The sequence below is a fragment of the Camelina sativa genome, chromosome 11 (assembly GCF_030686135.1).
Source record: "Camelina sativa cultivar CO46 ecotype springtype chromosome 11, ASM3068613v1".
NCBI classification, from domain to species: Eukaryota; Viridiplantae; Streptophyta; class Magnoliopsida; order Brassicales; family Brassicaceae; genus Camelina; species Camelina sativa.
Genome location: NC_141890.1, coordinates 49,797,751 through 49,812,246, shown reverse-complemented (window position 1 = coordinate 49,812,246; position 14,496 = coordinate 49,797,751). Strand labels below are relative to the sequence as shown.

General features: G+C 33.8%; 3 protein-coding genes across 4 annotated transcripts; all 3 read right to left on the bottom strand.

Annotated features, from left to right (window-relative positions):
• Positions 1–759: 759 nt before the first annotated feature.
• LOC104727083 (NAC domain-containing protein 104) lies at positions 760–2,651 on the bottom strand. The gene is made up of 3 exons (XM_010446088.2): positions 2,229–2,651; positions 1,233–1,513; positions 760–1,114 (listed from the first exon to the last, which is right to left on the bottom strand). Exons 1-3 carry the CDS (start codon positions 2,374–2,376, stop codon positions 977–979), a joined length of 567 nt encoding a protein of 188 aa, XP_010444390.1. The 5' UTR covers positions 2,377–2,651; the 3' UTR covers positions 760–976.
• A 7,535-nt stretch (positions 2,652–10,186) lies between these two features.
• Positions 10,187–12,468, bottom strand: LOC104729069 (DNA repair protein XRCC2 homolog). The gene is made up of 9 exons (XM_087475057.1): positions 12,357–12,468; positions 11,972–12,141; positions 11,808–11,875; positions 11,472–11,626; positions 11,062–11,199; positions 10,886–10,976; positions 10,737–10,773; positions 10,539–10,642; positions 10,187–10,441 (listed from the first exon to the last, which is right to left on the bottom strand). The coding sequence occupies exons 5-9, from the start codon at positions 11,151–11,153 to the stop codon at positions 10,418–10,420; spliced, it is 348 nt and encodes a 115-aa protein (XP_087331183.1). The 5' UTR covers positions 11,154–11,199; positions 11,472–11,626; positions 11,808–11,875; positions 11,972–12,141; positions 12,357–12,468; the 3' UTR covers positions 10,187–10,417.
• A 13-nt stretch (positions 12,469–12,481) lies between these two features.
• Positions 12,482–14,459, bottom strand: LOC104727082 (protein TUNICAMYCIN INDUCED 1). 2 transcript variants are annotated; one of them, XM_087475056.1, is made up of 4 exons: positions 14,021–14,385; positions 13,828–13,911; positions 13,567–13,699; positions 12,482–13,472 (listed from the first exon to the last, which is right to left on the bottom strand). In XM_087475056.1, exons 2-4 carry the CDS (start codon positions 13,833–13,835, stop codon positions 12,666–12,668), a joined length of 948 nt encoding a protein of 315 aa, XP_087331182.1. In that variant the 5' UTR covers positions 13,836–13,911; positions 14,021–14,385; the 3' UTR covers positions 12,482–12,665. The 2 variants fall into 2 exon arrangements, with proteins under 2 accessions (XP_087331182.1, XP_010444389.1); XM_010446087.3 differs by having other exon boundaries at positions 13,567–13,911; positions 14,021–14,459.
• Between the last annotated feature and the right edge of the window lie 37 nt (positions 14,460–14,496).

The window sequence follows — 14,496 nt, the reverse complement described above, 5'->3', positions numbered from 1 at the left end:
TGGACACCTAAACTTACGGCCACAAGTTATTTTTAGAAAAATTATTTTCCAAGCTGCCTGTCCCCATCCATCTAAAAAAGAGAGAACTATAATTCGTATGTGTTGGTTTGTTTGTTGAGTTAGAAACTAAGCTAGAATCATATAAACTTTCAAGAAAGAAAGAACGAAAAAGAAACGAAAAAAAGAAGAAGCCAAAAGTTAGTTTGGTCGCTATAACTTTTTTAACACACTATTAGCCTTTCCCCATGATTATTCGCCAACATGGGGGGCTAATTTTTTAGTCTCATTTGCATGCATCCAGTGGTAACATAATCATTATTTCCCATTATATAAATCTTCTAGTGTTTTGGATCTTGTTAGTCAAAAACTCTAATCCGTTTTCTACCAATAATAATATATGTTTATAGGCTGAGAAGTAGGCTGCAATTTTATCCCACACTAGTTTGATGGTTTCTCTCCTAACCTTAGGTACATTAGGCAAAAAGACGAGATATATTCTAATTTTAAATTTTAAATTGTGATGCCTACACATCCCAATCAGTTTAGGGTTATGATTGAATTCCAGAATAAATCTATAGATCTATACCATATTATCAGATTGGTATATCTTTAAAATAGACCGATCGATGAAGGTATTCATATATTACAAAAATTTATTAAGAAGTTTTCAGTCTAATATTTGCCAAAATTAGTTCACTTCTCCTATATAATATGCAGAACAGCTAACATAATAGATTGGTATATCTTAAAACCAATCAGTATGAAAAATAATAAAATATATATTTTGAATCTTAAAAATAAAAATACAACAAGATTTTTTTGATTCTTGCTTGCAAATTGAGGATTGCTAATTTTACAACATATAGCTTGTAAGAATGATGTCATTCTCCTTTTCCTTTTTTTTTTTTGGTACAAAGATTTTAGAAATAATTGCCCACTAAACCTTTTTTTTTTTTCTTGGGTTCTTCTGTATTTATTACGGTAAGCTTACTTCGTCAAGATCATCTAAAGACAAAAACACTTCATCCAAACATGAGAGTTCTGTCTCATCATCCTCCTCTTCCTCACTGCAATTTTGTTCATACACTCTGCATATCACCCACTTGCTGTAATCCTGCACACAAAGATCCATGCCACGTGGAGATCAACTTCTAATTTTATGTTGAAAGGAAAATGTAAATTTTAAGTTAAAAGTTGACAACTTTAGGCTTACGAAACAAAAGGGTACTCACGGGTTTGTGACTAGAACTAGAAGAAGCACGGCTTGATCTCTTAGAAGATCGACTAGATGAAGAAGATGAATCGGGGAGGGAATATTCTTGCATGATCCAGTTAGTCTGAGAATCTCCGAGATAAAAAGTTAGATACTTTTTGATACCCACTTTTTTGTGTGTGGAGCTTGTGTAGATTGGCTCGTCCATTCCCATTGATCCCCAGTACCCATTGCTTGTTAATCTATCTTGCGTCTTTCTACTATAAAAGTACCATTGCCTCCCTTCTCCCAAAGCTTTCCCTGTAGTTTATACGTAAATTTTTTTTATGTTAGCATATAGTTTTGACGATTTATCCACATAATAATATTCGATGTTTTTAGGATATGCATGCTAGTGATCTAACTAGTTAAGTGTTTGCTAAAACATCACTCATATATTATATATGTGTATTTCTTTGTATGTGTATGTCTACGTACATGTTTTTGGTGAGTGTGCATAATACATATATGATTGATTGTGTTGGTGTATCATGAGATCGAATGATTGAAATTGGTGCACATGTATGACTATGAACAAAGCAATGCTAATAATGGTTCACCCAATTAATAGATTCCTTCCAAGAGAATAAAAAAGAAAATTATTAGGTAAATATTTGTGTGTATGGCAAGATTTTGGAAACAAAAACAATCCTTAAAAGGAGCAACCCAACAAAAGTGTACTATTAAAAAGAAAGCAAAAAAAAAAAAAAAAAAAAAAAAAAGACAGATTGGTTACTTAAGTTGGTGACAACAATCAATCTGTGTCCTTACAATTGGATCAACATATATATCGTCAACTATACATGTACATAGATGATACTCACCTACATGGATACTACAAGCGTAATTAAATACATATACATATTTGACAATATATGCATGCATGTTTAGTAAACTATGGGATCATTGTGATCATGCTGCATGATGCATACACATATATAGAGAGGGAGAGGGAGAGAGATATGCGTATATATACCGGGAAGGTCCCAAGGATCGTAATGGTAAAGATCGAGGTCGGGGATGACGTCAGGGTGACAAGGCAAGAGGGAAGCTTTCCGGTGGAGGAAGTGAACGACGAGCTCTTCGTCAGTCGGAAAAAACCTAAATCCCGGTGGCAGATTCATTGGTGACGATATATCTCTGGTTGTGTGTGTGTGTGTGTGTGTGCGCGCGTGTAGAAGAAGATTATATAGAGAAGATGATGTGGAACCAGAGGAAGTGTGTGAAAGAGATTGAGGTATATATAGGAGATAGAAGACGAAGAAGGTGGAATTTGGAAGTCATGTACTTTTATATATATGGCTTCTTTAATCCAGTTGCACACACACCATTAATTTAATTACCACCTTTAGATATAATTAATTTGAAATAATAAAATCAAAATAAATGATAAAGGAAAACAAAAGAGAATGATGGTAATGGTAAAGATGAAAGCAAGCAAGTGTAATGGAACTAAGGGGGGAAATGAGTAATCATCGATGTCAAAGAGCATTTGAAAGCTTATTTTCCAAGAAGTCGTCGGCTTAAGTGGATCTTACAATTTCGGCTGCCGTTTTTATTCTTTCTATTTTTGCTTTTCTATAGTTATTTCTTTTCTGTTTCCATTTTTTGTAACAGTTTTTGGATGAATAGGCCAAGGGTCTATCGAAATCGAGCTTTGATTTTGGAGAAGAAGATCCAATTTTAATTGATATGGTTGTATTTTTCTTACGGCTTTCACATAGTATTAGTTTTCCCTAGATTTTAATCAAATACAGTATATATAATTGTATCTAATACCCTTTTTTTTGTCTATAACAAATTAACACTTGACCCATACATCACTAGACTATATGAATTTCGTTCGTGACAGCACAATGACTTAAACAGTTAAAGGCAACATATTTATAAGATGTGATTTTTGCTCCTTTATTTTTTGTGATTTTAGTTCTTGTTTATAACTTTTTCTTTCTGTTCAATTTTCTGTAGCTAGAACTTTTTTGTTGACATATTTCGATCCCCTATATAATAAAACGGAGATACTTTTTTTTTGTAGACTATATAATATATGTTATAAAATTAATTATTTGATTATTTGGTAGATTATAGGTTATATGGATTGTAACCATTAGCTATATCTCGATTTCAAATCCTATTAAAAAGGATATTCCAAAAAAATAAAATAAAATCTTCACAAAATATTTAATCAACCATATATAGACAACAAAATCTCAAAAATTAATCACTCTTCCGCGGATTAAGAATGATTTTCGATTATACTAGCAATTATATATCAAAATAATAGAAATAATGTTTATTATGATTGATTTGATAAATTTCAAAAAGTTTAGACTAATTCGCAGAACAGTCATAAGAAATTTCAAAAAAATTACAAGTTCTCATATTTAACATATGATTTTATTGCATAATGTTTTATTCACAACAAATTTTAAAAACAATCACATAAATTATTTTTTATATAAAAAATTACAATATAAATAAAAAAATATTAACCCGTGTTAGAGCACGGATCCTAATCTAGTACATGTATATAAAGATTAATGCTGAAACGGGTTAGAACCTAGTTTTGAATATATATTTTTTGTTAATAAGTTTTGAATACTTTTAGTATATGGAAACAAAGAAAGATTGAACAAAAAGATTACACATGTGAAAAATTAATTAATTAATTAATTGACTGAAAAAAAAAAAAAAAAAAAAAAAAAAAAAAAAAGAGAAAGAGGTGGGCGGAAACGAGAGAGGCCAGTGTTGAGGATTGGATACTTCCACGCAAAAGGGTGAGTATCTTTCTTTCTTCTTCATCTTCCACCACTAAGAAGAAGATTCTTATCCACTTCATCTTCTTATTTCTTCTTTCTATATACTATTTCTGTATTTTATATATATTTAAAATAATTCATTCCCAATTTGTATATTTTGTAATATAAATTAAGGTAATTTTTTTAAAAAGTAGCACTAACTATTTACATATACTTCCCCTCTAAATCGTGGTGGAGAGTATTCGTGGGGGACGCAGACAAATTTGTATTTTTCTTAAGTCGGCTTTTTTATCACCCTGGGTCCGTCATTAGTTGTTCTTTTTCTGAATCAATTGAATGAGTGTATGTCAAGTCAGAGCACATATGTATTTGGTTGCTTTCATTGATAGCTGCTAATTATTGTGGTAAAAAATTAGTACTAGCTTGATTTAAAATACTTCATTAAGAAACCCGAAGTACCTTAAGATATACGACTATATATGACATAATAAAAGGACAAGCACTAAAAATAACACAATAATCAAGCTCTTAAGCAAACTAACGATAGCACATGCACTATATTCTAATTCTACTTCGATTTGTATATTAATCTACTTCTATTCTTATGAGGCCATTAGTAGGTTTCTTCGTTTTAACGGTTAGATTTGCTATATCATAGTAGTATTTAATGTAGTCCACAGTTTACGCCAGAAACAATAAAATTTGGCTACAAACCAAAAAAATTGAGAGGTCGATCGAGGACGAGGAGTGATGATGACACTTCATGCTGAGATCATGCACACCGCAGTATTCCACGTGGCGCAATTGGGTTTGGTCGTCAACCATAGCCTTTGTGGGCTCCAACTCTCTCTCTCTTTGCCTTCATCTTGAGTTTTGTACCTTTCTTTGTACCCATCTACTTATTTTTATTACCCTATTGGTTTTTTTCTTTAACACACATGAAATATTGAAGAAATTTTTATACTCTATGATAAACCTATATAAATACCTTTTTTTTTTTTTTTAAACTAAACTTTTTCATAAAAGAAGTGTTAAACATATCTCCGGCGGTTAACAACATAACCCCAGAAATATACAAAAACGGCGGTTAACAACATAATTCTGGAAACTAAAGCTAGTGGATAAATGACCATCCCTGGAAACTTAAGCCGGCAAGTAACACACTTCCGGAAACTAGAACTTAAGAAAAGAAACAAAAGCAAAAATCTAAAGTAAAAGTTTACAAAGGGAATGAGAGAAGGATCAAAGCTCTAAAACTGTCCAACTGAAACTGAGCGAATTCCACTAAGCTTTCCCAAAGAACCTGTAAGCGCCGGAGAGTACCCAGAAGACCGGAAGCACTAAGATAGCACACCGTAGAAGAACCATCATCAAACCGGCAGGAACGAAAACAGAATTCATACCATTACAGAGAAACAAAAACCACAACTACCACAACAACCAGAACCCCATGGAGGGCGAACCAAACTAGGAGCAAAGAAAACCTTGCGAATCGACCTGAGACAAATCAAAGAAGACCAGCAGCTCTTACACGCAGACCCTCGTCAAATCCAGCTTCAGCCAAATACCGACCCAAAACTAGAAACCTCCTCGCAAGAGAAGAGCTGAAGGAATATTCCACTGCTATTGTCTAGAACTCAGTTCCAAGACTCCAAAAAGCTACAGAGGAGAGCTAGTAGATGATTAACAACAAAAAAACATCCGAATGACCAACACAAAGAACGAAACCTAGCTCGCAACGCCAACACTAACAAACCAGCAGACTCAAACTAGCAGAAGAGCTACGATCCAATTCAAACCCTTAAGCAGAGAAGGCAAATTTGCAGACACAAACCACATCTCAAAGCAAACTAAAACCCTCGGTTGAAGCCATAACGACACAAAAACCAACACAACCTTGATGAAAAACCCGCTATCCAAAGAAGAGAGAGACGAGAGAGATACAATACCAAATCATGAAAACGACTTGCGATCGTCCCCTTCAAACCACCAACCACGAGAGCACCACCCGAACTGAGCCACAACCTAGACTAACCTGTTAACAAACGGATCTGTCTCTACCACAACCAAAACTCATTGCCGATGGCTTCTCACCCTCAATCGAACTTCGCTTCACATGGGAATCTGACAACAAGACTGCTTCAACACCTAAACATAACAGAGAGAACAAAGACTAAGAGGCAAGACTAAGATCTACACCCTTCCACAGCTTCGGTATGTAGCCCGGCAGCCGGAGAGGACAAATTGAAAGATTCGAATTTTTTTGCGGCGGCTAAAGATGAGAGAAAAATTAGGGCGATCCTCGAAAACCTATATAAATACATTCAAGTATTTTGTTCTAAAAAAAAAAAAAGAAAAAAACAGCAGTAGATAAAGCGTTTTGGTCTTTTGGATCATACGATACTTAGATTCTCAAATACAAACGCTAAACTATCATATAATTGCTGACCATATAACCAAAAATATTATATGTATATTCGTGGACCAAGGTTTTATATAGTTTACTATCGCCGCCAGATTACCTCACAAGCTCGATTACGATAACGTTTGTAAAAGTATTGACGAAAAATATCAATACTCTTATCATCGTAACATTACTTATAAGTACTGCTATTAAGATTTAGCAACATAAATGTTGCTGAAGTATGTTCCATGTATATATAATTTGGCCGATAATATCTAACTAAACGTACTTTTGTAATTTAAACACAACTGAATATCTATGTGTTACAGTCTTACAGATTTTGGCTATTGAAGACATGTATCTTAATACACATGACGGTTTTTCTTTAAATATGAACTATAAATTATTGTCGTATTCGAACTAAGATGGGTAATAAAACAAACAAAGTAATGCATGCTTAAGCAATTAAAAACTAACACACTTAAGTTCACATCACATACATCCTCGTGAGATCGATAACTATATCAACTAATTCTCTTTAAAAAAAGAAACGGGTGCCTTGGAGGCAAAGGCAACCTCAGATTCATCCAAGTAACTAACCCCTATATATATTTCTATATTACTAAAACAATAAAAATAAATATATATGTGTTCATTACTTGTATATATGAAGAAAACTTTAAAATTGATCAAACTTTTCTCATATGCAGTCTCCCTCAAGTAGCAATCAATGGCTTTTGTTATAAAATTGAGATCCACACAAACTCAAACACTTCCCAAAGATTGAGACTTCAACTGATTTTTTTTTCTTTTTTGGACCCACTTTTCTCTTAATATAATTAACCTCATTACTATTATACTTGCTTAAAATAATTGACTACTTGTTATTGCTATTACTATTAAGTCTATTATTGTTTTCACTGTTTTTTTGTTTTTGTTTTTGTCAACTATTGTTTTTACCATCAATATTATTTTTATAGAAAAAAAACTTACTAAGCAATTCATCAGATCAACTAAAAAGAAGAAGAAGAAGAAGAAGAAGAAGAAGAAGAAGAAGAAGAAGAGCATGGGAGTAGTAGTAGGCAGCCCCAATGAATAGGAGGAGGAGGAGTGTGTAGGTGCTCCTCAACTTTGCTTCAGATTTCTCCAAAGGTTTTAAAAAGTTCAATTTTCTAAAATATGTATATAACAAAATGTGAACATCAAATTTCTTATTCTTTATAAAAGGGTTAAATGGTCAAACCATATAAGTCACATTTTGGATGATCTATTGCTTACGCTTACGCACGCACATGCCCACCCCCACACACACGCGTGATCTAAAGATCTTTGTCTTTTTTTTTTTTTATATAGTTTGTTTGTCCTCAATCCTCATTAACTTAATCGACCTTAATATAAAATATATTTCCATTTTCATTAGCCTAATTAGATCATTTTATGTTATGTTATTCCCATATACAGTATGTTATTGCTTGCATTTTTATTAATCCACTAAAAACATATCGAAAGCTACTAAAGGTGGGTATTTTAGTGATCCAAAAAGTACATATCCAACATACAACGGAGTGAATTCAATTACATGTAATACAAACTGGACGATCATGGATAATTCATATACAGTATACGATTTCTAAAATAGTTACTATTTAGGTTTAAGCAATAACTTTTCATTTATTAAAATTGAGAACAAAATTTAAAAACAACAAATTCTGAGTAGATTGCTTAAGAAAACAAAGACACCAAAAATTATTAAAAAAAGTAAAATTTTATTTTATTCGTAATAGAGACTTAGTGGTACGGGTACCAGTCTCGTCTCGGACCACATCTCAGATATACATAGGATTTTTACGTATAAATTAGATACAAAAATCAAACAAGTAACATTTACTGGAAAAATACCATTATAATTTTGTTAATAACTGAACATAGTTTTTTATATGACCGATCAAGGAAAAACTTAAATTGTAATACAAAGTGTTATTTATATACATTTACAAATACAAGCTGTTTTATTTTTAAAATTTATAACCCTCTCTATCAGCCGAAAATTATTAGTTTTGTTTAATAGGAATCGCAAAGATAAGACTTACCACAAACAAACAAATAGATAAAAGATTATAATGTAGAAGTGTGAAGAAAACGTGTAACTAACGTCTTAGATTAACAGGGACTACGTGTAGTGTTAAATAATGTAGAAGTATGAAGTTTGTACGAACAATTTTAAAACAAAACAATCAATGAATCAAACCAAACTTTGCGATAATTGTTAATAAAAAGTCTTATTTTAATCAAAATTTTAACTAATGGGTGTGTGTGAGAGAGAGGAAAGCAGGAGATTGGATATATAGTTTCGGCTAAATTATTTGGTGGGTAGACAAATTAGGAGAGGTAACCATATCAAACAAAATAGAAAGTTAGGCAAGAGTCAAAGTCAAAGCCTTTCATACCCACACCACAACATGCCCCCATCTTTATTTTTTATTTGCGGATTTGCTCTCCTTATCTTTATTTTCACTCTAAAAGACCATATCGGTCTTGCAGTTTGTGCATCACTTTTTGTTTTGTTTTTGGTAATAACACTAGTAGTTATCTTTATTGATGCTACTTAATATTAGGAGATAAGAAGATAAAGACACCTGACTTCGCAAATTCTTAGTTTCTTATGAGGCCACGTCTCTTCTAAACGATAAAACTAAACCCGTTTTTACTTCTTTATCGAGTTAATTTCAGCTGAAAGATACTACAACACATCTCCCAAATTTTGTAGACATGAGTTCCGATATATATACACTACGAAGAAATGCTCAACCAAATTATCTTAGTTTCGATACGTGTAAAAATACATGTTTTTGGTAACAAAAGTACATATAACAAAACTAGTAAATTCATAATCTATCTGACACACTAATCACGAAATTATTTTTTAAAAAAGCGAGGATAAATATGAAGAATACCTATGGAGGATCAAATCCACGCAATCTAAAAAAGAAGGATAGGTTTTTCTAGTTCCACATCACACATCATATCTAACACTTATAAGCTTTTTAGTGGAAGTCCTATGAATATGATTCTCATATTTAAAAATATATGATACAAGTTTGTTACTATTGTTTTATCTCATCAAGTATCCAAGAGATATTTGACTACTCCCACTCCTTGTAAAACCTAATTATTACATAAAACAATAATGATTCCTAAATCCAGTTTATCATACTAATTAATTATCCTTAAAGATGGAGATAAAACAGATATAATATGAGACAAGACTGAAGACTCTCTTATCAGCTAAAGATATACTTATCGTTTTACTCCAAAAAAAAAAAAAAAAAAAAGAAGAAGAAGATAAATGCGGTGAAAACGAGTTATAATTTTTGGAAAAAAGAAAAGTAACCACCAAAGACTGATGACTGTACAGAGTCCACAAGCAAAATGCTTACATAATAATTTTGATGTCGAAAAATGTAACACGACTCCCTCTTAGTGCTAAGGCCTGTAGTGATGTCCCATTAAGAATCACTTTCAAGTTTGTAAGAAGGTAAAAGTTAAAAGGAAAGTATGATTTTTTCTAACAATGAGGTATAACATTAACACGTGCAGTTGCAATTCCAAACACTTTGATGTCAAAATCATGAAATATATTTAGAAAGATATTACAATCCAATTCAATTCCAAAACGTGTGTGTGCGTCTGTAAGTATGATTTTCTTTCTTTTTCTATCTAAGATAAGGTTACCCGTTTATCGTAAAAATAACCTAATCAAGTAAAGATAAAAATAGAAAGACAAATTTTACTTTTAAAGATTCAACTTTTGCTGTCCTTATTTTTCCTCTTTCTGATATAAAAGATATACATAAATAACTTTACATTTGGCAACTTGAACTCACAATGGTTTATGGTTTCTACAGACTACACATTAAATACTTACAAGCATGTGTATTAGTAATTATGTGAGTCTCCAAGAGAGAGAGAGAGGTTGGACGAATACCTGAATAGAAATCTACGTCACGAGACAATGACAATACCAGACTGCATGAGACGATGAAGCAAGACAAAATTATGAGTAATGGTTTAGAGTAGAATCGTTTTTCTAGACTTGCAATGGTTGTGATAAGTTTTTACTTACATCGTCTACTATGAATTGGTCTATGCTGCTAAGTTGCGGTTGTAACCATTCAAGTGAATATGCCGACAAACTTTTTTGTCCTGTTTGCAAAGACTGATGATCAGCTGCACAAGTAAGTAATCTTTGGTTGTAATGTTAAACAATGGAAGGCATTGAGAGAAAGTGAAAACTAAGACAAATATACTCTAAGTCTCTAACCTGATTTTCGTGTGATTAACTTATGTGTCACAAATGCCTGCAATGAACACAAAGGAGGGTAAGTGAGGACGATCTTAAAATGGTTGTGTGTAAACAATGCAAAGCGTTCCAACAAGAGGCTTTGTAAGGGTTCACATCAGAAAAATGACCTGCCAAGAAGAAGGCATGAATTCACGAAATGGAGGTTGCTGAGCTTTACTTGCAACATTCCCTGACAAATCATCGTTTGAGGAGAACTTCCTGAAATTTGCGGGAAGTTAGAGATGAAGCGACTATAACAACACAAAGGAAGCCGTAAACAAAGCGTGTGGTCAAACCAACTAACCGATTATTCTCATTTGTTGGGTACTTCTCTTCGTAAATTGTAGCCTTAGTGGCAATTACTACAAGTGAATGCACCTGCAGTAGCTTCTTCATCTCTTGCACTATCGTCTCCACCACATTCGTAAGAGAGAGACTTTTCCTATATAGCATTAAATACAAATATAAGTCTCACATATTCAGCATCAAACTTGAAGTTCCTCAAAGTCTCGAACAAAGTGAATTAAGTAAGCCAAAGACAGGATCTAATTAAAGCAACCTAACTTGAATAGTAATAGAGAAGCTGTATCTTTACATTGATACACCATATGAAATAATGAATTTTTCAGATTCCACACTTTAAACTAAGCAGCTTCAAAAAGATTAGACTATAACCAGAGTCTCCTTTGGACTGTCATTATGTAGATATCTAACCTGTTCTGTGTCTCCAATGCCAATAATGAAGACAGACGATCAGTCCAGTGGAAAGCACCAATGCTGGTGAAAAGATTGCAAAATAGTTAGCCGAATTCTTCCTGCCGCTTGCTAGATAGCAGCATCACTAGCGTGCATAAAACCCTAGTATGCATCTGCGGAAGTAACATTAAACTAGGTTATCTAGCCACATGACATCAATAGTAGCGCCACCCATGTATACATTTTCTAACTTATGATGGATTTGTTTCAGCATGTAGCGAATAAAAAAGTAATCAAACCGAATAGCATATGTAGATCTAACCGAATAAGAAACCAGCAGATTGTAAGACAAACCTGTCAATCATAAGCACTCCGACTTGACTGCCACATGATTCCTGTTGTCGGATCCGATAATCCAATGTCTGCAACACAGTGGCATAATGATACAAACTTATTTAACAGAGTCCAAGAATCCAACACAAACCACACAATTGATACTTTTAAACACAAAACACTACCTTGAGACAGGACAAAAGTTCAAGACTATCATAGCAGCGAACATACAGAAACCTTTTCATGCATGAAACATATAACTCCTCATCAAACGCAGTGTTTGACTTCTCATGAGCAGCTCTGAAATTTCTAACATTTGACTCTTCAAGTTGCCACCATGCTCCATTGCCTAACCCTGATACGCTGAAATAACTTCATTCAACCATCTTCGATTTCTATAACATAATTTAACACCACACTAAATAAAAACTAACATCACACTACCAAAGCCTATATGATTGAGATAATCTCAAGTTCATGAATACAAAACTGTTAATGTATATTATGTTGACTGCAAAATCCAAAGCATACTTCAGTAAGATGAAGGGAAGAGTTTGAGAAATTGCATACGGTTAGCTTGAAGAAGACGATGCTTGAGCATTTGAGATAAACGGAGTACATCAAAGCGGCAATCCAAATCGAGGAACAAAACAAGTTTCCCTAATCCTCCATAGTGAATCCCAAAGAGGCAAAGATCAAATCAAATTACAGTATGTATTGAGTTTTACCAAAAAGGAATAATTACAAGTGGCAGTGAAGTTTATAACATACACTTCTTCTGCGATATGGTGAGTAGTAATGTACAAGAAAGACAAAGACCAAAAGCTTTAATTTTTTTTTTTCGTAATACATGAACTATATATATTATGTCCACATGATTTACAAGGTGAAAGGGCTTGGAGGAGGCTGAAACGTATCCTCCATTGGTATCGACATGGTTACATTTCCTGCAATCACATTTTGTGCAATGGTATCCTCAATTGGTATTGGATCAACTCGCATTACGTTCTCTGGGATAACTTTCTCTCCATCAACTTTAGCAAGAACCTCAAAATGCATTCTCATTGTCTCAGGCTTTGTTCTCCACTCTGGATACCTTAAACCTTCAAGATCTGCTTCCTTGAGCTTCTTTTCTACACCAAAACCAATCTTCATATACGTTTGAGCTCCGACATCCGCTTTCAACACCTTAAAGGAACCTTTTTCCTGAGCTTTAGGACCCAAAACAGAGGTCAATAGCTTCTCAAATCCGAGTAAGTTAGCGTTGGAGCCATTGATTGAAGTAATTGGCCACATGGTTGAAAACACTCTTGGGGAAAGAACAGTAGTCATGGCTCCGTCAACTTTGGAGAGACTGCTTCTGCCTTTAGACATGGAAGATAGTTCCACAAGTCCTGGAGCAAGACGCTTAAGTTTGAGTTTGTTGTCAGGAGATTGTGAAGTTGATGCAAGAGAAGTAGGACCAACAATGCGGAGAGAAAGAAGTGGAGTTTCTTGATCACTTGAAGCACGTCGAAGCTGTTCAGCTAAAGACAAAATTCCAGATGCAAATTCATTGGAGCTTTGATTCAAGGGAAGTGGCAAATCAATCGGATGACGCAAACTAACTGATCTAGCTCCTTTCACCGTTACAACAGCACCATCTGCTAATATAACTTTCTTCAAAACACCAGCATCCACATCATACTGCATGACATTGACATATATATCAATAAACAAAAACCAATTCCGATTTGTTCAAAACATAAACCAATGGAAAAAGCTAAGTCTTTTAACTTACAGGTAAAGAAAGGCGCATATTGTTAGCATCTTGGATCCAAAGTTCCATAGGACCAGCAAGTTGAAACGGAGCTAAAACAGGTAAGACAACATCACTAGACTTCTTCATAGGAACTAAACCATTCTCATCATCCCTGGAATCAATGGTTTGGAAAATAGGGAGATCAACGTATTCCCATCGGTTAACATCTTCAAGAAGCCTAAAGGGGAAAACTGTGTTGTCGATTTCAAGATCAAACTCATATGAAACAGCATGACCTACCAATGCATCCCTTACATCAAAACCAGAAATCTTCACTTCCTCGGATTGAAATCCGAATCCCTTTACAATTGATTCTTTCAAATCCTATTAAAAAAAAAAATCAGACATCTTTAAAAAAGAATACAGAGTAGTAATGAAACTTTCTACAGCAATATCTATAAAAATCAACAAAAAAAGATGGTAAAATTCTTACCGAGATAGCTTTAGGGTAAAGAGGATTAGACTCAGGAGACGAAATCAAAGCTGTAGAATATGGAACAATCGTGAATAAGATCAGAAACAGAGCTGCAACAACACAAACCAATGCTCTGTAACCCATTTGACCAAAGTAAATAGAAATCAAGCCCACGCCTTTAAAAAAGACTAAACCCTCCTGGAGATGTATATGATTTACGAGACTAATTGCGATTTGCGAGAGAGAATTATCACAAAGAAAGGAACGAAATTTGAGGGGTTTTGATTGCGCAAAATTAGAAGGAACCCAAATTTGGGATTTGCTGTGTTTGTATTGGTCTGAAGTTAGTACGCAGATTTAAGAAGAAGAACGTAGATGGTTCTGGAGAGTCATTTAAAATTGGGCGTGTTTGTTTTTGTTTCTCATGGAAGGAAAGAGATGATGACGTGGAGAGTACTAACCAATCAGAATGAAGAGAGTGATGTGGCGCGAGA